This window comes from Mustela nivalis, assembly GCF_964662115.1.
Source record: "Mustela nivalis genome assembly, chromosome: 18".
Lineage (NCBI taxonomy): Eukaryota > Metazoa > Chordata > Mammalia > Carnivora > Mustelidae > Mustela > Mustela nivalis.
In genome coordinates this window covers 4,375,343-4,399,865 of record NC_139037.1, presented here as the reverse complement: position 1 = coordinate 4,399,865, position 24,523 = coordinate 4,375,343, and the positions used below count along the sequence as shown (strand labels likewise).

General features: G+C 53.3%; 1 protein-coding gene across 1 annotated transcript in view; it reads right to left on the bottom strand.

The window, feature by feature from the left end:
* Positions 1 to 1,156: 1,156 nt before the first annotated feature.
* The window catches only part of MBTPS1 (membrane bound transcription factor peptidase, site 1), a 52,218-nt gene continuing 28,851 nt past the window's right edge, over positions 1,157 to 24,523 (bottom strand). Inside the window, exons 11-23 of the mRNA XM_082712066.1 lie at positions 23,944 to 24,105; positions 19,497 to 19,641; positions 16,277 to 16,459; positions 15,527 to 15,699; positions 14,235 to 14,350; positions 13,570 to 13,726; positions 12,840 to 12,964; positions 12,097 to 12,174; positions 9,753 to 9,893; positions 7,815 to 7,946; positions 6,691 to 6,817; positions 3,505 to 3,635; positions 1,157 to 1,945 (exon numbers count right to left, since the gene is read on the bottom strand). Coding sequence (XP_082568192.1) covers positions 1,749 to 1,945; positions 3,505 to 3,635; positions 6,691 to 6,817; positions 7,815 to 7,946; positions 9,753 to 9,893; positions 12,097 to 12,174; positions 12,840 to 12,964; positions 13,570 to 13,726; positions 14,235 to 14,350; positions 15,527 to 15,699; positions 16,277 to 16,459; positions 19,497 to 19,641; positions 23,944 to 24,105 — 1,867 coding nt within the window. The 3' untranslated portion in view covers positions 1,157 to 1,748. The remainder of the gene's footprint in view (positions 1,946 to 3,504; positions 3,636 to 6,690; positions 6,818 to 7,814; positions 7,947 to 9,752; positions 9,894 to 12,096; positions 12,175 to 12,839; positions 12,965 to 13,569; positions 13,727 to 14,234; positions 14,351 to 15,526; positions 15,700 to 16,276; positions 16,460 to 19,496; positions 19,642 to 23,943; positions 24,106 to 24,523) is intronic.

The window sequence follows — 24,523 nt, the reverse complement described above, 5'->3', positions numbered from 1 at the left end:
GGTCAACCAGTCGGCATATGGAAACAGACCGGACGGGCAGGGGTTAAGTATTACTGGGCTCCCCTGGATGAGGCCATGGTTTCCTATGAATGGTGCCTAAGAGATAAAATGGCCTTCATCAAAAATTAGACACTTTCACGCTTCAAAGGAGACAATCAGGAAAGTGAAAAGACAACCAACAGAATGAGAAAAAACATTTGCAATTCACATACCTGATAAGGAACCTGCACCTAGAATACAAAAACAAGTCTTACTCACACCGTGATAAGAAAAACCCAATTACAAACTAACTCCAGACAGACCCGTCTCTAGAGAAGACATACAGATGGCCCACAAACAGGAAAAGGTGTTCAACATCATTCGTCTTTAGGAAAATGCAAATCCCAACCACAACGAAGACAGCACTTGACACCCACGTTGTGCTAGAAGGACGGGGTGGTCAGGGGCCTGGGTGAGGGCGCAGAGAGGCTGGGACCCTCGGAGCCCGCTCCTGGGAACTCATAATGGCACCCTCGCTTTGAACAGGAAAAGCTTAGCAGTTCCTCAGGAAAGTAAACGTGGTGCTCTAAGATCTTACTCCTGGGTATTTACATGCAACAGAGATGAAAACTGATGTCTGCGCAGAAACTTGTACACAAACATTCTTCGCGTCAGTTCTCCAAGGAGCTAAAAAGTAGAAGAGTCCCAGCGTCCACCAACGGAGGAACAGATATACAAGGCGAGCCCATCCGCACGCCGCGCCGGTGCCCGAAGCCACCACACGAGCGCGTCTTACAAACGTGTACACGGAAAAAAAATGGGCCACGCATCATGTGATTCCACGCGCGTGAAATGTTCGGGCCAGATATAGCTGGGTACAGGAGGGGCTGCCGTGGGTTGGAAGGGAACGGACACAGCTAGACTTCCTGATGGGACAGCCTGTTTTGGGGGTGAAGAAGTAGTTCTGGAATCACAAGAGTGATAATTACACAACCTTGTGAATATACTGAAAACCACCGAATCGGACACATCGGAGAAGTTTATGGAACGTGAATTAGAGCTCAAACCACACCCTCCACCCCACCTCCCCCTGCCGCCCAGCAGGCTGACGGGGACCCTGTTCCAGGTGTCATCAGGGAGAACCGGGGCAGGTAGAAGAAGAGCCTGTCACACCTTCTTTTCAGCTTCATACAGGTAATGCATATTTATTGAAAATTTTCTTCACCGACAATGGTGAAATCAAGACCCCGAGTTACAAAACATGATGGCAGTTGATACTTAGAAAAATAAAGCAAAGGTCTATGTTTCACAGATCTGTGCAAATTTCCTTCAAATCTCTGTCTGTCCTTTCATCAAAAAGGAGATCACGGAATCTGTGTTATTTCTCATGATGTCATAGTAAAAAAACCACATTCCACTGACAAAAAAAATAGCTTTGCTTCCAAATAGCTCAAGTCTTTAAAGTGACTTTTCCCAACAATAAATATAGAAAATAGCCTTTGATGAGCACAGTTCAGCTTGGTCAGAGCTTCCGCTGGTGTAAGGCGGCGCACCCCCACGGGTCGGGGGCCCCCAGCCAGCGTGCCCGAGGCCCCTCCGGTGGTCTCCCCGGAGACTGACCCACCCGCCCCTCCTGCAGGCCCCCGGGAGGCCCGCTGAGGACAGATTGTACGAGACCACGGCTGGAGACGTGACCCCTTCCCGGCGGGCTGCCCCTCACGGCCGTCCTCGAAGGCTCTCTTTGGCTCTCAGGGCCGGCGGGTCTGGGGTCACACGGAAGGCGTCTTCGGCGGGTGGGCCTGCTGCACGAGCTGGGGGCGCTTCACCCTGGGCTTCCTGCGCTTCGGCCGGCTCCTGGCCTTGTTGATTTGTACCACGAAGAAGGCCAGGACCACCATGGCTCCCAGGAAGGCAAACACGGGGATGGTCTGGCCCACCTCCTGGTTGTAGCGACCGGGCATGATCCCTGCAAGAGCACAGCGGTAACGGTCAGGGGCACCCGAGCCTCCAGCCACCGCCTCTCTGCCGCGGAGGCAGACGCGTCAGAAACGAAAGGAAATGCATCAGCGAGGCTCATGGGGCAAACGGAATTTTGAAACCTTAGGTGAAGGGACGCAGGTCATGTGCAGAGAACAAATGAGAGATTCTCAGATTAGCAGCCTTGGGAGTGGAGGTGGGGGGTGGGCAGAGGTGTCCTGAGGTGAGGTTTTTGCTCCTTCCTCTCCCTATGCCCACCTTAGACAAAGCCCAGGACTGACCCTTCTTCTGTCATACACAACCTACACAAAGGGATGCAAAGAGCTGCTTCCGGTTCCTCTAAGAGCACGGGAAGGCGGAGGAGTCTGGACACTGGGCAGGAGACACTGCTGTCAGACCGGCTGAGTGGGAGGACGGGGAGGGAGGCCAGGCGGGGCGGAAGGACGGCTGGCCACACCCCGACCCTCCGGGGAAAGCCGACCACAGACGGGACATGCGGTCAGAAGTCAAGAGTGGCACCTGGAGGACGTCTGGTTCCAGAATGAACCACCATCGGTACACCGCCTGACTGCAGGCAAGGCCCTCAGGAGCTGGGCGTCACCACACAAGGCCCCCGGGGTTGGAACACATGGGCCACGGCACCAGTTCCTGGAACCAGGAATCCCACGGGGAGCTATAACCTCTCGAAAGAGCACAGAGCTCTCCAGAAAAAAAAACAAAAAAAACCTGCTGCCATGCTTGGCTGGAATGACTGGATCCTGGTCGCTCCAGGTAAAAGATGACCTGTCCCAAATGGTCTAGTCAGGCCAAAAGCCACTGCCCGTGGAGGGGACGTTCTGTCACTTGGGATGAGGGGGCACAATCAGATCAGCTGAGAGGCAGAAACACGCTTTCAGGGGAGCGTCCCAGCCCAGGTGGGCCAGAACGGAGAATCAGCAGAGACCTCTAGGCTGAGGGTTTGGAGGCCAGCGTGGCTCAGCCACTGGCCGGGACCCAAACCACCCAAAGACAGAGGTGTTCCCCGCATCAGACACATTTGCCTGCAGAACTTCGACAAGAGTGTGCAAATTACTCTACAGGAACAATTTCAGGTGTAACACCTGGCTATCACAAAAGAACTTTGTTTTTCTGAATTTGAAAATCACGGTAGAAAGTTCTGAAGGGAACACAGTATGTAATCCCTGAGGCCCACTTCTGGGCCTCATACCACAGAGAAAGCACGGGGGCGCCTGGGTGGCTCAGTGGGTTAAGCTGCTGCCTTTGGCTCAGGTCATGATCTCCAGGTCATGATTTCAGGGTCCTGGGATCGAGCCCCGCATCAGGCTCTTTGCTCAGCAGGAAGCCTGCTTCTCTCTCTGCCTACTTGTGATCTTTCTCTGTCAGTGTGTCTGTCAAAGAAATAAATAACATCTTCTAAAAAAAAAGAAAGCACAGACCAGATGCTCCCAGGAAGGCGAAGGCAGGCCTACCTGGCTCGCCTTGAGGGGGTTGGGGGGAACCAGAACAAAGCAAGTAGGGTCTAGCACACCGAAGCCCCTAAGAACTGACCTCCGGGAATGTCCCAGGCACCGCTCTCTCCGGGGGACAACGGCCTCACTTGAGGGCGGTTCGATCGGAAGTTGGGTAATACCACTTTGTCCAGGTCAATGGAGAGCAGCTTCTGGTGTTTCCAAAGATTACTTCATGTAAACAGATCAAAACAGAGTGAAAATAAGCAGTCGCACTAGCTTACGAAGCATAGCCAATACCTGAGAAGTAGGAATGGATTTAAGGAGAAAGGTGAAGCCATGTCCCACTGACACCGACCTAAGCCCAACTGCATAGCACACTACTGACAGCTCCCAGGTCCCAAGACAGAAATAAATGTCAAATCGAGTCTGTACGTGTCCTACTGGGTTCCTAATAGGCCCCCAATGGTCTGCCTCTGCTTCAACTGGACACTTCGTCGCGCAGTGGGAGGAAACCACCCAGAACCTCTGAAAGGAGTCTGAAGCCAAAAGCTGAACCCAGGGCTCCAGATTGGTGGGAGCTGGCAGGGCTGGCGGGAAGGTGCGTGGACGTCTCTGCCATGGGGCAGCACAGCCAGCAGAGCTTGCTTTCCGAGGAACCCAGATCAGCGCGGCCTAGGAGGCTCCTTGGGTGCCAGGAACCAGCCAGCCTCTGTCCTCAAAGATGTCACCACAAGGGAGGATGAGGCAGACACACAATGGTGGAGCCATCAAGAAGAGCCAACCGTGGGAATGCACGTCGGCCTTGCCCGCCGGACCAGGACGAGGAAGAAAGGCGACGTGTCTACTCTGTCAACGCTGGCCTCACTATGGTAGCTGCACAGCTAGTCTCATTCCTGATGCTGAGACCCAGCAACAGTTTGGGGTCATACCTGATGCACAGAGAGGCTGACATGCTACACAGAGCAGCAGCAAGCTGGCAGGGGTGGGGGGGCGCCCCGATTAGAGCAGCGGGCTGCCAGGGGGCCACATGAAGACTGCTCTGGCCGACTCAGGAGAAAGGAATACAGTGTGCCTGCTGATTACGAGCTCCCTGTTTTTCTGCTTCTTACACTCTTGGAAGCAAGTAGCTGGCCTTGTACTTCGGCCAACTGAGGCAAAAAAAAACACTCCTCTCTCTGGGCACCTGGGTGAAGGGGCGCCAGGGGAGCCCGAGTCTGGGAAGGTGCTCGATGCACAGGGAAGGCAGAAGCTCCTCTCAGCTTCCTGCAGCTGGGCAGCTGCTTGGAAAATACCAGTGAGCATGACAACCTCTCCTGCCTCACAGGACTGGACTTTACCGTTGAGGTTCCATCCTCTGAAAATCAAACTGACAAGGTCAAGTTATAGAATCCAGACCAGATAGGACCCTGTGGCTGAACAGATGCGGGCTGTGTTGTATTCTGACATGAGATCCGGCTCTGGAATGTAATTATCTGGCGATGGCACCTTCTAGTTGAACAACGGTGGAAAACAGCACACTGCGTTGTGGTCCTCCAACACAAGGACAGAGGGGTCACCGGGCCCACAGGTTCCTCTCGAGTGTGACATTCCTGCAACTGCTCTAAGTAAAGACACCCGGTGCCCAACAATGAAACTCAGAAAGGGGTCATTTCAGAAACAGACAGAAACTCGTGCTCAGCACTGGACTAACGGACACCAGCCCTTTCCAGGGCTGTCTAGAGCCATCTGACGTGGTCTCAGATCTCTCAGCTCCAGAACTGAGACCCAGATGTAGATCTTTGGGGACTGAAAATAATTTTCAGCAAAATGTTTCATGTGAGATAAGGGGGAGCCCGATGGGCGGTTAAGAAGCAATTCCCGGGAGTGCCGGCGGACGCCAGCCCCAGGCGCTGCACGGCGTCCATGACGACTGGCTGGCGGCGGCCAGAGGCCCGGCGTGGGCGCACCTAAGGACACAGGACAGCCTTATCTGCTTCTGAGTCCGCAGCACGGGGGGAGAAACTGGGCTTCGGCAATTCTGGCCAACACGGGCTGTCCCCTGACTAGGAACTGCTGACGACAGCTGGAACAAAGTGTGGCCTGAATGCTACAATAATGGGAGGTTATGAAAAAATGGATGTAAAAATGGAATCTTATCAGAAATGTTTAAATGACGGGATATTAACTAGAATGGAAAATGACTCTGTAATTAAAGTTTCCGGCAGAAACAAGCTGAAGAGAAGATGACGTGAACACTGCACAATCCCACTGTCTTCTGCTGAGCGCGTTCTCCAGAGGACACACGGTCCGCGACTGGTGCACTGAGCAGTCTGTTCACGACGTCCGGGCCTCTTCCTCCCAGCGGATCACTGCGTCGACGGTGGTCCTCTGTCCCCTGCCACCCGTAGCCCCAGCCCACCAAAGCCTGTACACACCAAGACCCAAGCTAAGTGGGCAGCGTGGCAGGGGGAGCCCCGGCGGCCAGGAGGCAGGCGCCGTGCTGCCGGTGAGGCGGACGGCTGCCCGCAGCACTGCGCGAAGGAGAGGCGTGGGAAGACCGCCCCCCAGCTGGCTGGGACACAGGCCCCGTCTCACTGTGCCAGGACCCCAAATCAGGACAAGCCCCCATTCTTCTGTCCAGAAACAGGGAGGAGGAGTGAGGGCAGAAAACAAGGGAAGCAGCGTGCTCAGTGGGCTGCGGCGCCCAGAGAGAACAGCAGAAGTAACTCTCGCTCTGGCTTCTGAGAGCGAAGGGAGCAGAGAGGAGCCGATGGCGTCCGTGAGACGAAGCAGCAGGCAGACCCGCAGCGTCCGGGCACCACACGCGGGGGCGACAGGGACTAGGGGAAGGGCGCGGACCCGTACTCCAGGCCAGGCCCCAAGCGGGAACGCACACCTCCCCCGAGCAGTCTCAGCCCCCTGGACTGACAGAAGAACCTGTCAGCATTTCAGAATCCACACCACAAACAGGGAGCACTCGCCTCTCGAACCCCAAACCAGAAGAGTCAGAGCTTCTGTTCAAGTGACAGCACTGTCAGACCTCAGCTTTTTAAGCAAGAATCAAGCAAACCTAACACAATGCTAATTACCCAAAGCGCTTCCTTAGTTAGGCAGGACACCACCAGACAGTGTAACTGTAAAGGTCGATATGGGGGCTCACCAATTAAATAACATCACAAATGGCAAGCTAGAAGATCGGATGATTCGATAATGATGTCAGTAAAATTCCATCCTCTCTTATAAAAAAAGAGTAATGAATCACAAACCCCGCAGAAGGAGTGGAAAAGCACAGGAAAGCACTAACCTGGGAGCCGTCTCGTTTAGAGGCTGTGGCTTGGCCCACGACAGGTGCGGACAGGCCGGCAGAGCCCGAGGCTCCGGGCCTCCCAAACGGGCCTCAAGGACCTTGGAGTACCGGTGCAGGTGGTTCCCTGGGACGGAAGCAACACCAGCGACACAAAACCACGGTTGTTAGGAAGACGCCAGGAGACAACTGGGAGCCTTAGCCTGTCTGTCTGCCTGCCAACAGGCCCACCACGTACCCTAGTAACCTGGCTCCCAGACGATGACCAGTGCCCCCAGGGGACGCGTGCTCACTGCTCACGGCAAGTGAACAGAGCAGAAGGGCCACTCCCTTTCAAGTGGCCACGCCACACGCAAGGCCATGGCTGGGCGACCTTCACTGACCACAGTTCCACACACCTGTAGGAATGCTTCTGGAAGAAAAGCTTTCTCTTTTGGAGTGTTTACTTCTCAGGCAAAACAAAAAAAAAATGTGCATCTTTAAATTTCAAGATTTCTTCTATTTCTCAGACTTGTGCTGTCCAGTACCGTAGCCGTGTGTGTGGGTACTAAGCACCTGAAATGGCGTGTCACGTTTCAACGGTTTTGGTATACTGGGCCAAAGAACTTCACTAAAATGAATTTCACCCTTTTCCTTTTACTTTTTTAGCGCGGCCACTGGAAGATTTACAATTATATCTGCAGCTCACGCTATGCTTTCGGTGGTCCCAGCGGTGAGGACCTGAACACTCCGGCCTGGTGCGCACATAGGGCAGCCGTGTCCGACACACAGTGGGCAAGGCCACAGGTCGCTGCGGCTCACCAGCCAGTGACCTCGACCAGTTACATCTCTCAACTCCTGTCTCTTCATCTATTCTCCCAGAGCTCTGAGAGGCCCGGGGCAGGTGATCCGTGTACCTGGCACTCAGTGAGTGCCCAGGAACGCTGGCCCTTCTCCCCACAGAAGCCCAGGAGCCACGGCTCCATCTGAGAGGGCGTGATCCATGCTGACTTGGGGACGCGCGAGAACCTCGGCGTTCGCGGCCTTTCTGTCCCCACAACAAGCTGCCTGCAAACGCTGGCGACAGCCGGGGGCTCGCCTCCTGGCTCTGTCCCTCGCAGGCACGATGGCCCACGCACACTCACCTTCCATCCTCTCTGGAGTGGCCGAGCCGGCTCCGCTGGGAGGGCGCTGCCGGTTCCCGGAATGACTGAGGCTGGGAGGGGTCACCCCGTAAGACGTGTACTGAAGGAGTGCATCAAGGAGCCAAAAGCAGTCTGTGGGTTCAATGGGCATGCCGTTTAGGGATTAGAGTGTTTTCAAGGAATGCCTATAGGAAATTAAAAGCCCCCCAAGTGAGGAGAAATAGGAAAAGAGGAGGTCACCTATTCCTGAGAAGCCCACACCCTCTGCAGTCAGCGCCAGCCCACAAACACCAGCACGACGGACAGGACCTGACCGTGGACTTCACTCCTAGCCCCAGGGCTCACGTGGGTCAGTGCCACTGGGCACTGGGCTAGACAGGCTGCCCAAGTGCCACCTGACTCTGGGCCCCTCACCAAGAGGACAGAAATCCCACCCAGGGATGGCCAGACCACATGACACCTGCTGAGCAAAGAATTGCTCAGAAGAACAGGGCACCAAAGCTGCTGCCCGTTCCCGGAGGCTGTTCTGGGGGAACTATCGGTATCTACACTTTGAGGGGTGAGCCGAAACCACTGAGTGCACGCCACTGGAAGGGAGTTCAAGGTCAACACAAGGGCAGAGTCTAGTAATCTGGGCCACTGGGCCCCACACACAGCACACGGGAACAGGAAGCAGTCATTCTGAGGGACCCAGCAGGGAGTCCAGGCGCTGGGCTGCGGCCCACGGCTCATCACAGGCCCACATGAGGGTCCGTGGTTCAGGACACGGAGACACTGTGGTGTCTGGAAACCGGGCCCCACTGCCTCCACGCAGGTTCGGCCCACGCCTGCCACTGCAGACCCGGTGCCACCAGCAGGGGCTGTACAGGCCACTGACAGGCGAGGGGCCAGCAGGAGCTTTGCTCCCTCAAGGGCCCTCTGGCTGCGTGCGAGAAGCACGGCCGCCAGCAGACTTCGAACCAGGACAGTCCTCTCAGGCATTTAAAATTTTAATAAAGACTCTTACCAGATCTCCAGTCTGAAAAGGAAATCTCTATGGAAATAAAACATTAATCTTCTTTCAACTGTGACTTTAACCTTTTTTAAAAAGATCAACCATATTCTAAAAGATTTACACAAAATGCTAGGAATTCAGTCAAGTTCAACTTCACTCAGAGATGCACGCACACTCAGCTCACGCTCCAGGGGCTCGGCCCTCTGCTCCAGCAGGGCTCCTATTTGCAAACGTGAGGCTCCGGCCTCCTCCCCAGCCCCATCATCCGGGGAGCCCGAAGGCGAGCTTCAGACCTGGCTGTGTCGGCACCTCACCAGGCCAAGACACGCAACGCTTTCACCTCCCGTTTCCTCCTTCCCAGCGAGAAATAAACAGTCTGCGTCCAGGCTCGAAACCCCCACTGTGGAGGATGCACAGATACCGAAAAAGCGGACGAATGCCAAGGACCAGGCCCTCCTCGCTAGTTCCCCAAACTGAGGAGGGTACCGAACGCCCAACTAATGAAGGCTCCCAACGGCCAAATCCCAAGTCTGGGAGGAGAGCCAGGCGCTGGCCCTCCCGAAGAGTGGGTCCGACCTGGGAAGGGCACCACATGCGCAGCGCCTGGGACGCACAGACTCCGGGGGCGGGCGGGGGGGCGCAGCAGGTGGGGCAGTCAGAACCAGGCAGAGAGCCTCTCCGCGGACAGACCACGGTCCCAGCACGGCCGGGAAGGCAGCACAGCCCACACACGTGAGTTCAGCTCACTCTGCGTGTCCAGACTTAGACACCCAGCGAGCGAGCCCCATCACCAAGGCAGCTGGGAGCTGCCCAGCCGCACCAGGCGTGCATGCCCCCGGGTCTCCCAGCCCCTTATCGGTGCCTTTCCACGGCCCAGGGGGACAAAAGGTTTGGCCGCCCGCAGGAAGCCCACGCTGCTTCACGGCCGCACCCCCGGTCCTTACCCCTCTGTCGGTGACTGTCGTCCAAGCAGTTGGAGTCTCCATACAGCACGATGCGACCTCCGCCCTCAGTGGGAATCTGATAGAGTCCCAAAATGGGCACGTTTTCAACAACTGCTGTCTCCTGCTTCAAAACCTCCAATCCTAAAATAATATCACAACAACAACAAAAAAAGCTGAGGAATGAATTATTTTGTTGTTGTTGTTGAGGAATGAAATGATTTTCCAATCGCTACTTGACATTTAATGCACACAATGAAAAAAATAAAGAATGAAAAAGATAAAAATCATAGCAAAATCTAATATTCAATCTCAACAGCGTGAACTTTTACAATAGGAAAACATCTTTAGTGCCACTCATGTGGTTTCAGCGAAACTCACTTCTATGTGTATACACATCTCCATGCCATCCTCGCACACCTTCACTTGCAACGGTGGAACACAGTATTCGTAATCCTGAAAACACACATTTATGTCCCCTCTGATTCTGACAAAAGGCCTACGTCCTGGGGCTGCATTCACAAGGGGTCACTGGCCAGGCAGCCCTCGGCACACAGAGGTACCTCTATGGCTTCAGTTACATATTCCTAGGTTTTGCATTTCATTAGTAAAAGCAAGGACAAATATAATTGATTTTTAGAGCAGATGCCCACCTACTTAAATTCAGACTGAAGGCACTTGTTATATCCGTCTCACAATTACAAATGTTCCAACAGCAGAGCCTTCTTACCTCTCCCAATCAGATTTCACAGTTTGCAGTGGCCAATGAACCAAGAAGTCAAAAACGCATCAGGGCTAGGGGCAGCAAGTGCCCGGGACATCACTGCACACCCTACAAGGCTAGCCCTGCACCGCACAGACGCACACCTTCTGCGTGGTGTTTACCGTGCTGGTGACACCTGAAACCAGTCTGTGGCTATAAAAATACAGCATATCTTGGTCTCTGTGGATAATCCCACAAGGAACTAACTGGAAGAGAAAACAAGATTCTCTTTGTTGGAGGGAAAGACAGAGCAGGAAAACAGATGAACGGGGCAGGTGTGTACTGCGTTGCCATGCGGCCTCGTGGTAAGTCAGAGGTTTGTTTCTTTCTGACAAAGGGTCCCCCCTGATTCAGTATAACTCAGATTTCAACATTCTTATTTCATACCCAAAAGATTATTCAACTTACAGGCTACTTGGAAATAAAAAGCCCCTTAGAAAGCACTTCAAGGTAATTAATTTTTATTTTCACCACCAGAACAGCAAAACACACACCCTGAAATCTACAGTGATTCCCCCCACCCTCCCGCCCCAAAACCAGGCAGCGACAAGCCAGCAACAGAAACCACGCTGCCCTGGAAGAAACAGATTCCAGAAAGAATCACCAGCCCATGGTAAACTCTGCCTAGCAACTGGGAACACAGAATCATTGATGTGCCTGAAGTTAAAATTCAATCTTAGGAACACAGATCTATTTATTGACTGACCTTGCCTTGATGAAGGGAGGAAAAATCACTCTAGATAATTAAAAAAATACATTCTATTGTATAGATGCAAACGGATGACAGGGAAATTCCTTGTCATTTTTAACCAAAGAAACTGTCCCTAACTTCGAATTATAGGTAATAGCGACCTTCATTAGCAGCAAAACTGCAAGGGAAGAACTTTCTTTCCTTCAAATTCCTTTTTTTCCCCTTCTTCTTAAGATGTTAAGTCAACTCTATATCCAGCATGGAGCTGAACTCCTGAGCCCCAGATCAAGAGCCGCTGCTCCCCCGACTGAGCCAGCCAAGTGCCCCGCTGCCCTTCAAATTCTTAAGAGAATTTTAAAAGATGACTCCGTAATTAATATTCTTCACACAGCTAAGAACTTTAAAACATGGTCAGCATTTTTCTAAAATTTTAGTGATCTGGCAATCACAGAGACAGAACAATTCACAGATAGTAACAAATTTTAAGCAACTTTGAAGGTTGTTAAAAAGTCACACATATTCAACAGCTGCCCTCCTGAAAGAGTTCTATTTATCTTGCAGTGATCAGCGCCTACAACTATTCAAGTTCACGATCTCTGTAGCCCCCAGAGCCACCATCCGGAAGTCCTGCCTAAAGCAGGTAGCATACAAAAAATATTACAATAAGGTTTTTAAAAACACAAAACTGCTAAGAGATAGAGGATAATGAAAATGTTCTGGAAGCAGATAATAGCGATGCCTGTACATCTCTGTGAATAAGAAAGTCACAGAATTATACAACTCAAAAGAGTAAATGTGGGAAAAAAAAATTTTTTTTTAAAGTCAACGTGAATTATATGCAAATAAAATGCTTATTTTAAAAAAAGGAAAGAAACTAAAATAGCTTTCCTTACCTTGGTCTTTAAAAGTCTGTGTTATCACTATGCCATCTTCTGGAAATTTAGCGATGCTGCACCCTGACGCGTAATACACTGGGGAGAGAGCGGGACCGGAGTTAGGGAAAGGAAGGGACGGGCACGCCGTATCAACAGCTACGCGTTCGCCTCAAGTGCAGTTTTTATGTCGGACGGTTTCTCGAACATTGTTTTTAATTCTAAGAGGCTGCTGCTACCGCCTGTTCACATTTAAATGACAGGTTTAACCCCCAATTCAAGCTGAAAAAATGCTACTAACGTGAGGTCTCGGGCTAGAATTTGGAAGTCCAGGCGTTCAGTCAGGACGAGCGGGGGTAACCGTAATGCTCAGGGTACTGTTCTAGAGATGAGTTACCAAAACTAACCCGCGGGGAAACTTCTCCAGAGACGTGCAAAGTGATTTCCTGAACAGAATTTTATAAATCAGGGACCCCTGAGGGCTTCCCCCTCCAGGAACACACGTCAGTGCGGTCAAGAACCTGACCAGTGGCACCAAGATCAGGAACGCCCGCAGACAAGACTCTCACTTGAAGAATCTGGATAAAGTGACAGCTCTACTGCAGGTGTCCTCTTTGAAGACAATGACCCGTTCTGCCCACAGACCCCGCTTCTTCGGGAATCACACCATCCTCTCCCTCGGAAACCGTGTCTTCAGAGACATGTGGCTTATGCTCTCGCATCCTGAGATCATGGGCCCTTTTAAAGAATAAACGAAACCTTACTGTCATGGTTTGCTAAAGTAAAATCCCCTTCGTATAGGCCATCGCTGAACCCCATGTTCCAGACGGAGAGAAGTTCGTTCAGAGCAGGGACATTCGCCCCTCCGGTGTCCGGCATCCACCACTGCCTAGGGAACAAACAGGGGGCTCGGGCTGTGAGGGGTTGCAACCACTCTCCCACCACACCCACACACATCCACACACACACACTCACACACACAAACTCACACTCACTCTCGGTCTTTTCATGATGAGACTAAATGTCGCTGCCAGGATCCAGCCTGGGCACACTAAGGTTTCAGCTGAAACCCCGTCTGGGCTGGAGCGACAATGCAACATACACACTTCAGCCAGCGTACAGAGAAAACCAAAGCTAAACACACTGGACGCCACGCACCATGTGTGCACAAACACACCACTCCAGAGCCTGGACCACAAGCAGGTTCGTGAAGAGATGAGAAAGAAGTCTTTAAAGCTGAAGTCACAAACTCTGAAGAAAAAAGTTCAAAATATGTTCTAATGATACCTTCATAAAACACTGGGAATCCCTGATCGATAACTAATCTACTGGGCAGCACCGCTGTGGGGGACACGGAGCCTGCTCCAGCCCAGCGTGAGCCCATCTCTGGCCACGGAAGGACCGCCTTCACACCAATCCTCTGAAGTACATGCTGGACAGAATTTAATCCTCAAAAGGCCAAATTTCTTATCAAATACCAACTCCCATCAGTACCTTGTGTTTTCATCGTAAAACTTGACTTTCCTCATGACAGACGTGTTGTACCAATCACTGAAGACAATGAGCGAAAGGCCATTGTCCACATCCCGTCTCAGCTTAGCGACCTCCTCAGGGAAGTACTCCTCCTCGCTGTCCACCATGAGCAGAGTTCCTGAGGGACAGATTGTGGGTGGTGAGACTCTGTGCCTCTGACCCGTGGGACTCGTGGCTTCAAAAACACACTCATTTCCCTGGCGTCTGCGTCTCAAGCTCCAGCTTCTAATATTTTGGTCTGAGGCCCCCACACCCCTCTAAAAGGGGTTAAAAACAGAGGACAAGGGTCCAAAGCACAGTCACCTACTGTGACTCCTTCGTGTGTGACACCCAGGTACACAGGTGTCACTCGATGGAGAAGCAGCAAAATGCAGCGCTAATTTCTTTCAATTAAAATGAATACCTAAAACGCACAAATATCCTTGTCCCGAGTTTGCCAGTGTCCCCTTTCCCCAAAGGTTACCACTGTCACTGTTGGACGGGAAGGCGTGTCACTCTGCCTCAGAGGCCACTGCAGCCTCCCCGAGGAGGCAGGCCCCCTGCCCGCCCCCTCACCGCCTCTCGCTCAGCCCGCGGTCCGTCCTTCCCCACTGGCGGGAAGGACACGGCGCCCGCCGGCGACTCACCATACTGACTCGCGTCAAAGCACGTGAAAGGGGAGCCAAGGACTTCGACGAAGTAGCCCATGCTCCTCAAGTGCTGGTACATGTCCCTGAAGTTGGTGTGGATGTGGTCGCCGTTCCTGAAAGACAGTGCACCCTGCACTAGATGGCCCCATCCCTGCTGGTGACGATGGCTTAGCCGGCCACACAGCTGGCTTCCCACGCCAGCCGCCTCACACCCCGCGGCTCGCCGCCAGAGGGGCCTGGGGGCTCCCGCCGGCCACACGGAGCTCAGCCTCTGCAGACCAGCGCGCTCCTGGCTGGCACGTGAAACAGGTGGTGCCAGGCAACCTCGATACGGCATGAGCTCGCACTGACCCAAGAGCTGCTCTGCCCTGAAGCGTCATGCTGGCGGCGCCAAGCATAGCGAGCCACCGCCAGACGCGGCACGGGAGCGCAGAGCCTAGTGACACTAACCGGGCAGCACCGCCGCGGATCACCTCCCATCCCTCTGCCCGGAGCGCGCTCGTTTTCCCACCATGCCCTCTCCATAAGCCCCTAGCCAAGCGCCCCATGGAAGCGCCGGGGCCTCCCCGCAGCCCTCCAGAGCCAGCTTGCCCACAGCGTGAACCGTCTTCTCTACGGCGTGACCCCTACCTTGGCCCACCAACTTCTCACCACTCCTGCTCCCCCGCCTCTGGCCCGAGCCTTCCAGAGACATCTTCACGAAGAGCCCATCACACCTGTGAGTGTCCTGCCCCCAGCTTTCAAGGCTCCCTCCTCCCCGACTTCCAGCATTAAGTCCAAACTCCAGTACTTACAGAGAGCCACCGTGGGCCTGGCGTACGGGCCATGAGGAAGCCAAGCCAGCTGCCCTGGAGGGCAGGCCAGGAGGGCCGGCCGAGGGCTGGCGTGGGGCAGGGTCTGGACAGTGGAGCAGGACATAGCAGGGCGTCTGGCATGTGAACAAGTCGGGAGAGTTTGAGGCCCAGAGTGCTCAGATCCCTGCTTTTTAAGGTTACCAGGGCTGCTGCATGAGGAACGGACTTTAGGGGAAGAGTGAGACTGGCCAGGAGGCTGCCGTCCAGGCAGGCAAGGACAATGACCTGGGTGTGGACGGGGCGGGGAGCAGAGGCACAGCAGCTGGCCGGGCAGGACTCGGGACACGCTGAGAAGGCAAGACCGAGAAGGTGTGCTGACTGACCCGGCAGAGTAAGGAAAGACAGCAACTGAGGACGAGCTCGGGGGGTGCTAAGTTCGGGCTCCCCTGCTGTGGGAGGATCGGGGGATAAGCGTGGCAGCTGGCGGCTGCTTACCAGTCCAGAGGGTCATTCTTCATCCTCAGGTTATCCCTGGGGAAGTAGCCAGGCGGGTAGCGGAGGTTGTGGTACTGGTCCCAGAGAACTCTCTTGCTCCGTGGAGGAGCGGGAATTATCTTCACCTTAATCGGGAGCTTCACGGTGGAAGTCTGTTCTGCACCATTTTTCGACTGAAATAAATAACAGGCATTCAAAGTGCCCCTTTTGCTCAAAAGAAACTTGTCAGGCTTTTGGGTTTAAAAAAATCACTTCTATGTATCAATTTAACGCAAATAATGTAAACACAAGCATCCCCAATGACAAATGTGGGAAGAAACACTCACATGTCACAGTTCACCCCATTAAAATCCTTCCTTCCAGAATTTAAGATGTAAGATTTAAGGCACCTTGTTTCTAAAACCTACCGGACTACACAGGTTTGGCTCCACAGCCCCTTGTAGAGCATGAGTATCTGTGCAATCATTATGAACTTGAACTCTTACATGAGATACTCTTATCTGTTGTTGCTCAGCAAGACCACAGGAGGCAGCTCTACTCACTGCTGAGTGGGCTCTGAAACTCTGGCTGCTGCACAGGCCCGGGCAGCCCCGACCACGGCCCGCAAGCCTCATCACACCCCTCAGCCAGCTTCAAATCCCAGACCCCAGGCACTCGGCCTGCACCTCCCAGCACCACCCCCGCTTCCTGGCAGGGGCCGGTGGAAAGTCAAGGGCAGGCCCCCCCCCCACCCCGCACGCACCCTCTCACCTCAGCCGGGGAAGCCACGGTGACCGTGACGTGGCCCTGCGCAACGCCCTCCCACGAAGCTGCCTTCTTGGTGACAGAGATAGAGATGGCCAGGTAGCCGGACCACGGCCATAACACGGAGGAGTATGAGAAAGCAACTTCGATGTTGTCGCCATTCTGCGGTAAGTAGGGCTGCCAGTCAGGCTGCGGAGAGAAACGTGCAGAGGCTTCAGTGAGACGCTCGCCTGCAGCCTTCCGCGTCTCGGCCTCAGACCCCTGCTCCACTCAGCAGCACCAAAGGACACTTACGTTCCGATCCTAAACTACCTACAACCGGGGCAGACTAGGTAAAGTCTGGAACAGCATCTGTTAGAACAGTCTAGAAACAACTAATCGAGACAGTCTCCAATTCTAAAGAGGATTTTTTTGCCAAGCTTAAAAAAAAAAAAAAAAAAAAAGACAATGGTTTGGCAAAGAACTTTTATCTGATAAAGAATGTAAATAAACAAAAACTCTCCAATTTGAGAACAATTTTCAATTATTTGTATGCTCTAAGAATCACAGCAATATATAGGAAGAAAATACTAAAATGGTGTGGATTAACGGTCCAAACTCAGACCACACAGCCAGTGGCCGGGCGGGCAGGTCTCTGCGGGATGCCCGGAGGGAGAGGGGCCTGCGACCGGGCCAAGGGGAGCATGTGAGGAGGCATCGGGAAGAAACAGAGACTCGCTCCTACAAAATGGACCCGTATTTCAAACCAACCTAAATTACTCATGTCCCTCCCAAGCCAGAGAGCAATATTCTCCCCAAGTCAGCATATTTAAAAAAAAAAAAAAAATCTGAACAAGATGACAAGTGTTTGTAGGATACGGCACCACAAACATTGAGAGAGGAGAGGGATTTGTGACAAATGCTCCGGGGATCACTGGTTAACAACAGAAAAAAGTTAGTTTTTATCCATCTTTTAAGACATGTATCAAATGAATTCAACAGTGAAGAGAAAAGTAAGCATCTTACAAGCATAAAAGGAATAGTAATACAAAATAAAATCGAGATTTTTGTCCTACTGTGCAGAGAAAAGTTTCTAATTTTTGAAACAAGAGAAATTATGAAAGATGAAAATTCAAGCATTAGCAAAGTGTGGAACTTGTACAAAACCCAAAAGAACTATGTAAATAACACTACCACTAGCGTCAAAGAGAAAAACACTCATCTGGGAGAAACTGTTACGTATAACACAACGATGGTTAATTCTTCTAGGACAGAGAGAGGTTCAGATCGACAGAGAAGCCCTGAGTTCCAGCAGGAAGAACAGGTCACGGGAATGAAAAGCTACCTCACACAAGGGCCGTACAATCGGGGAACCGACCTGGAGAGCGCCACCTCCCAGATGAGCGGAGAAGACCTCAGAAGCAAAACACGCATTTCCTCCCCTCTGAATTTAATGTTAAAAGATGAACCACCTTCAAACAAACCAAACGTCCACCAACTGATGCACACACAAACGTGGCTCAACCCCACAACAGGTATCACTCAGCTCCAAAGAGGAATGAAGCACCAACAAGCTAGGACGCAGATGAACCATGAAGACACGCTGCGCGGAAGGCCAGTCACGACGGGCCACACCGGGCGTGACCCCCTGCGTACGGGCTGTCCAGTAGGACAAGAAGCAGCTGCAGAGACAAAAGGCCCTCAGGAGCTGCCCAGGGCTGGGAGGAGGGAGAATGGGGAGCGACTGCTATCGGGGCGTTTCCTTTTCTGGCGATGAGAATGTTCAGGAATTACAGAACATCGATAGTTGTGAATATGCTAGGAGCTCCTGAATCACTTGATTTAAAAGGCTGCATTTTATGGTATGTGGATTTTATGTCAATTTTTAACAGCCTCATGGAATTAAAATTAAGAGCTGTCCCGAACCGTGCGGACAACGGAGCCCTCTGCAGAGCGCGGGCAGGTCTGCTGACAGCAGCGTCGCGGACCCAACTCCTGGCCAGAGTTCAGTAGCATGTACCAAGGGCCACAGTAACATCATGCTCTCTGACTTGGGATTCCAATCCAGGGAGTTTACGTTAAAAATGTACTTCAGAAGAAAAGGAAACCACGTATGCAAAGATGCTCAGTGAGACATTTACAGCCAGAAACCCCCAGCTGTCCAAGCCCCGGATGCGGGCCATTTCCCAGAGGGCCCCGGCAGCTAATGTGACACGAAGCTGTCCCAGCTGCAGCCTCTGCGTGTGGACAGATGTGACATCAAGAATTCATACTGTGAAGAAGTGTGATATGGAAACCACTGGCAAGTTTCTGAGCTCTGAGGACGATATTTCAAATCACACCCTAAGGAAGGACACTCAGATCGGCGCTCAGTGGAGATACCCCACCGACGGAGGGCGAGGGCCTGAGTGTGAACAGAGTTCTGTTTTGTCTTTTACGGACAACAAAGTAGAAATCTCTTTAAACTTAATGTCTGGATGATGTAAACCTGCACTGCAAACGCCCGTGTTTGTACATTCATTGCAACTATCTTGAAAAGAACAGCTTGTTCCCTGAAGGCTAAAAGAAGGGTTTTGGATTAAAAAACAACAACAGTAGGTAAATTATGATTTAGCACTGCTCTGTAATATCAAATAGCTGTCAGCAAGCACCCCGGACTGTGTGGAGTTACATCTGACAACATAATGAGAGCGGAGAAGACGAGACTGAACTTGGGCCTTACAGAGAACAAAACACATCCTGGAGATAAAGGCTGGAAAAGAGTACTTTGCCAACAGTGGTCACGTGAGTGTGCTGGGGGCTGGAAGTGATTTCCCTGCTCTCCTTTCCCAGTCCTTTACTATCATGATAACGCTTATGCAGGAAGTAAAAGAAAATTTACAAAAACAAGACTAAAAACAAGAACACCCCTTTCCAACCAGAGGGCCCATTCGTGCTCACTCAAGAATACAGTAATGACAGGTGGCCACTTAATTACAGGTGGGAAATCATATAATGAAGAGTCAAATAAAATTAGTCCATTCGGGAGCCAAGTTTGAGATGCCAAAGTCAAGAAGTACCAAGTTGGCTCCATTAGTTTATTCTGAGCTTATCAGTTTCAGACTCAGGAGAAAAGAAACCACAGCTTCCACACCCTAGCACCCAGGATAGGAGGAAACCTGCCCTGCTTTAACAGGCGAGAGGGGGAGACTAAAGCACAAAGGCTGGGCCATGTCGGAGTTCACCACAAGCCCGAGAGCAGTGTCACCTTATCTACAATCCTTCCTGTGACGCCCATGCCGTTGAGGATGGTGACGTTGACGATCGTCGGCATCCCTCCATAGTAGATGGGCTGGGAGCAGTACGGCCACATGTAGGGACACTCGGTCAGATCGATGTAGCTGGGGCTCAGGCTGAAACAAAGAAGACTGGGTCAGAGAAGGACAAAAAGGCACTACAGCTGCAGAAGCGCATCTGTGTGGGGACCCGAGCCCAGGACAGCTGCTCATAGGGCCGCCCTGGGCTGACACCCAAGGACCTACTTTGCAACACTCCCTACGCTCAGAGGCCACCAGGCCAGCCTGCCCAGACTGCTCGTGTGTGGCACGGTGAGTGGGAAACACCTCTTTCCTTCCACGATTCTGGAACTCTGGAGGCCCTGGCTGGCACAGAACCACCCCCAGGGACTACCCAGGACCCAGAGTCTCGAAGGATGGCACGTCACATCCATGGGGCAAAGACAGACGTTTTGGAACGGGAGCTCACAGATGGGTGGCCGTGTGGCAAAGACACAGTAAGATCCCTGTTTCACTCGGACACAAGAATAAGCTCCACACGCACCAGAGAAACTTGAGGATATAAAAGGACGCAAACACAAATTAGAAGAAAACGTGGGTGAATTCCTTGTACTTTCGTGCAGAGAAAAGCTTTCTGTGACTCAAAATCCAGGCTGGCAACACCAGCAAGAACCTAACAAATGTGACTACTGGAAAAACACACTGAACACAACAAACACTGCACGCCAAGTCAAAAAACCGACACACAGAGAGAAAGATCTGCAGTGCGTATCGCTGACAGAGGCTCGGTGACCCTGTTCTGTAAAGAAGTCTTCAAAACTGAGGAACAAAACCACACAGGAAAACAAAAAGAATAAGCAGACGCTTCCCAAGAAAGGGATAGAAATAGCCCTTCAGTACAAAGTGCACCACGTCGCTCAGAACCAGACACGAATGAAAACAGCGCAGAGTGCTGCTCTGTCCCCCATCAGACCATCAGACCATCGCTGGTTAAGCACGGACGGCGTCCTGTAGCAGGGGCGAAGCAGGCCCGCACACGCGCGTGGCTGAGGCCTGCCACCAGGCACAACCCTTCTGCGGGGGGAGCAGGGCGGGACCTAACAAACCCCTGCACCGTCTTACCGTGGACCCGGCCACCCCGGCTCTGCCCCTCCCGAGGACAGACCCCACCCCCCATGCAGCCACAGTGCGCGGGCGCGGCGGCACTCCCGGCGGCAGGCTGCCATCGGCAGGCTGCCATCAGCAGGCGCCGCGAGTCATCCAAACGCCCACAGAGAAGGAAGCTGCTGAAGACAAGGCCCGTCCACACCACGCTGCTGCAAAGGAGAGAGCTCGGCGAGCTGACATGGAGCGATTTCCAGGATGCTGTTAAGTGAAAAAAGCAAGAAGCAAAAAAACACGTGCAGTGATGTTGTTCTTAACGGAGGAAAAGGGAGGGAGGAACGTGCACGTGTATCTGCTCATTTGTGCAAAAAGAAACACAAGAAGGATAAACCCAAAACTAATGAGACTGGTACTCACACGGGGTGGGTGGGGACCGGGTGGGGAGATGGGGCAGTGGGAGCAGGAATGGGGAGGGGGGCTTCCCTGTGCACCTCTATGTGGGGGGGGTCCACAAAGAGACACAAACTAAAACTGGATCAAAATTGAGCGGGGGGGCGGGGGGAGGCAGCGAAGCACCAGGGAGCACCACAGAGGCATGCGTGGGAGCCGAGAAGCAAGCTGGAGACCTCGGGGCACAGCAGGGCCACGTGCCGCACAGCCAAAGAGAACGAGACACAGACCCTGCACTCCAGTCAGGACATCTGTGTTTCACGACGGGAGGGCTCAGCCGTTCCAGAACTCTCCAGCGCAGACTGTGAGGACTGAGCGAGCAGGCGAACACCCGGTGCCCGGTGCGGGGGAGAAGCACGGGCCACGTAAGGAGAAACGCGCCGGAGAACGGCCACCTGGGTGGGGCCGGGGAGCGATGGATCCATGGGCTCCTACCCACAGTGACAGACGGACAGACACCAGTGTGGACACTGTGAGCACGCACTGCCCAGCCGTCTGCTACGAGGGCCGACAAAGCCACAAGCCCAGCAGCTGGGGGCCCCCTGCTGCCGGGCGCTGCTTCCGGACACCCCCTCCCACGGCAGGGCCGCGGCTGCGTGCGGAAACAAGGAACACCAAGGCCGGGGCTGGAAACGGGTGCTCAGCCCGTGCTGCAACAGTGAGAACGTGTTCAAAACACAAGCGAGGAGCGCCGCAAAGACACAGCAGCCAACTAGAAGGAGCCTCCAGCGGGTCCCAAATCTGGGACGATCCGAGCAACAAAATCAACAATGGTATTGATGGCTCCAATCCAGAGAAAAACAAAGACCCCCGTGCCCACTCTGATATAAACCAGTGGGTAAGCAAATACAGGAGAGAAAAGGGACAGCTCTTCCTTAGAGAATTTCAACTAATAAACACAGGAGGAACAAGAGAAACAGAACGTCAGCAGAGCGCACCCTCTAGATTAACACTGTTACAGGCAAGAACCAGCAATGGATGTAGAACCCGTGAGTCAAAAGACGTTAGAAACAGGATCTCCGGGCACCTGCGTGGCTCAATCAGTTCAGCATCTGCCTCTGGCTCAGGTCATGATCCCAGGGTCCTGGGATCAAGCCTGGCGTCAGGCTCCGGGGATCAAGCCCGGCGTCAGGCTCCGGGGATCAAGCCCGGCGTCAGGCTCCCTGTCCACAGCAGAGCCTCCTCCATCTCCCTCGGTTCCTCCCCTCTGCTTATGCTCACTCACTCTCTCGCTGCCTCAAATAAAATTTTTTGTAAGAGAAATTTTAAAAAAACAGGGAAAGAGAAGAAACAGGATCATCTCCAAGTGCACCCACACAGTACACTCAGCAATCACAGAGGACAGGGGAGGGACCTGGCAGGTGCCACCTGTGGAGCCAGGAGCCCTGCTGCTCGGATCTGCCACAGGAGCACGGCCGATGGACCCTCTGCCATGTCTGTGCTGGGGCAGGCTGCCCACGGCTGCCCCCGGCCAAGGCTGAGCATGGGAGGAACCAGGGCAGGCCCAGCCCGAGACACAGGCTCCGCAAAGGGGCCACTCTGGTTCAAGAGCTCCTCATCAGTGGACACACTCTGGGACCTGTGCCATGGCAGCCCTCGGACTCTCCCTGTCTCCTTCCCGTTGTCTTTCCTAGGTCCCTTCCCTGTAGCTGCTCTCTTAGACATGCCCTCCTCCTCAGTGCCGGCCTCCTGGAGGACGCAGAGGGACGCACCACCTCCGTCACATGAGGCCGTGGACACCACCAGCCGTAAGAGGAACAGGAACTGAGGAAGTGTCCTCGCAGGAGGAGACCAGGCAGATGGGCCCAGCCAGTGTACTTGGAAGACTGTGGCTGCATCCTGGACCCGGAAAAGGATGGGACACACAATGGGTGACATCTGAGTACCGTCTGGTGATAAGGCCACGGTAACGAAGCAGTGTTGATTTCCAGGCTTTGAGGCAGGCACCACATTCCCTAAGCTGTAGTCCTCAACGTACTATTTGTGACTTCATTGTAAACCTAGTAATTTCCAATAAAAGTTTTAAAATAAAAAACAAAAACAACTCTGACTAAAAATACACAATCTCAAACTAATCATGAGAAAATATCAGGCAAACTCACATCGAGAGTCAGTCTACTTACTACCCACTACGTAAGTAACCAGCACTCCCAAACGAGTCGTGGTCACGAGCGACAGCAAAAGACAGATGAGCTGCGAAAGGCTGGAGGGCCTGGTAAGGCAGGGCAAGAGCACAGGCCTGGATCCCAGCCGGGTGGGCGCAGCGCACCGGGGCCCGGGCACCTGTGAGCCAAGCCTACGGCTTCATCACAGCAGTGTCGGTGCTCCCTGGCTGGTTCCACACGTTCAAGTACAGTCAGCAAAGGTGCTGGCGTCGGGGAAGCTGGGTAAAGGGTATGTGACAACAGCAACACTACCTTTGCAAATTTCTGCAAACCTAAGATTATTTTTAAAAAAAGCTCCGGGGCGCCTTGCGTGGCTCAGTCGGTTAAGCGACCGACTCTTGATTTCAGTTCAGGTCATGCACTCAGGGTCCTAGAATCGAGCCCTACGCTGGGCTCCGTGCTTAGCAGGGAGGCTGCTTGAGTACTCTCTCCAAAATAAATCTTTAACCAAAAAAAAAAGAGTAAAAAGAAACCAAGTCAGTATCTTAAGCTACATGTGTTCCATGCAGCAAAATGTGAGCTGAACCCTGCTCTAGCTGCAGCGCCCCCATAGCAGCGGCGTCCGCCCTCCCTGAGGGTCCAGCGCAGTGTGATCAGTGTCCAGCTCCAGCCCCGAGGCCAGGATCCCGCGCGGGGAGTGGGGGCCCCACCCTCAGAGCCCAGGGCGGGAGGGAGGCCAATGCAGAGGAAGCGTACCAACCTGGCCTGCGGCTTGTAGCTGTTGAGGATCTGATAGGCCCTGAGGAGATCCAGCTTGCCGTGGCCCTGCTCAAACATATTCACGCCAGGAAGCCTCCGGGCGGACGCAATGAGCGCCTGCTTCATGCTGGCCGGGTTCACCAGTTCGCGCTTCTGCACTGTGCTGGACAGAAAATCACAGATTTGCTCATTACCTCTCGGCAGAAGGAGGAAAATCGGGCTATCCCAGTGGACGTGCAGACCTGTGACCTCGGATCTGGCGTCACGTCTCCTGGGGGCTGCTTCGGTCAAGCCCATGCGGGTTGAGAACGAACGTGTCATTTCTGCACCTGTCTCAGGACGACTTCTTAGCCACGTACTCAGGGAGCTTCTGCCTGTTTGTACCGAGTCTATCAGAAACACTTACTTTCCCAGCGACACGACTCAACAGACCACAGAGGCGACAGGAGGCAGAAGAGGTCAGAGCGCCTGGCTCCCGAGGGGAAGGGAAGCCGGCTGGCAGAAGGAAGTGGACCAGCCGCGACAGCACCTGTAGCAGAAGAAGCGGACACCAAACGGAGCCGCAGAGGACCTCCAGGTGG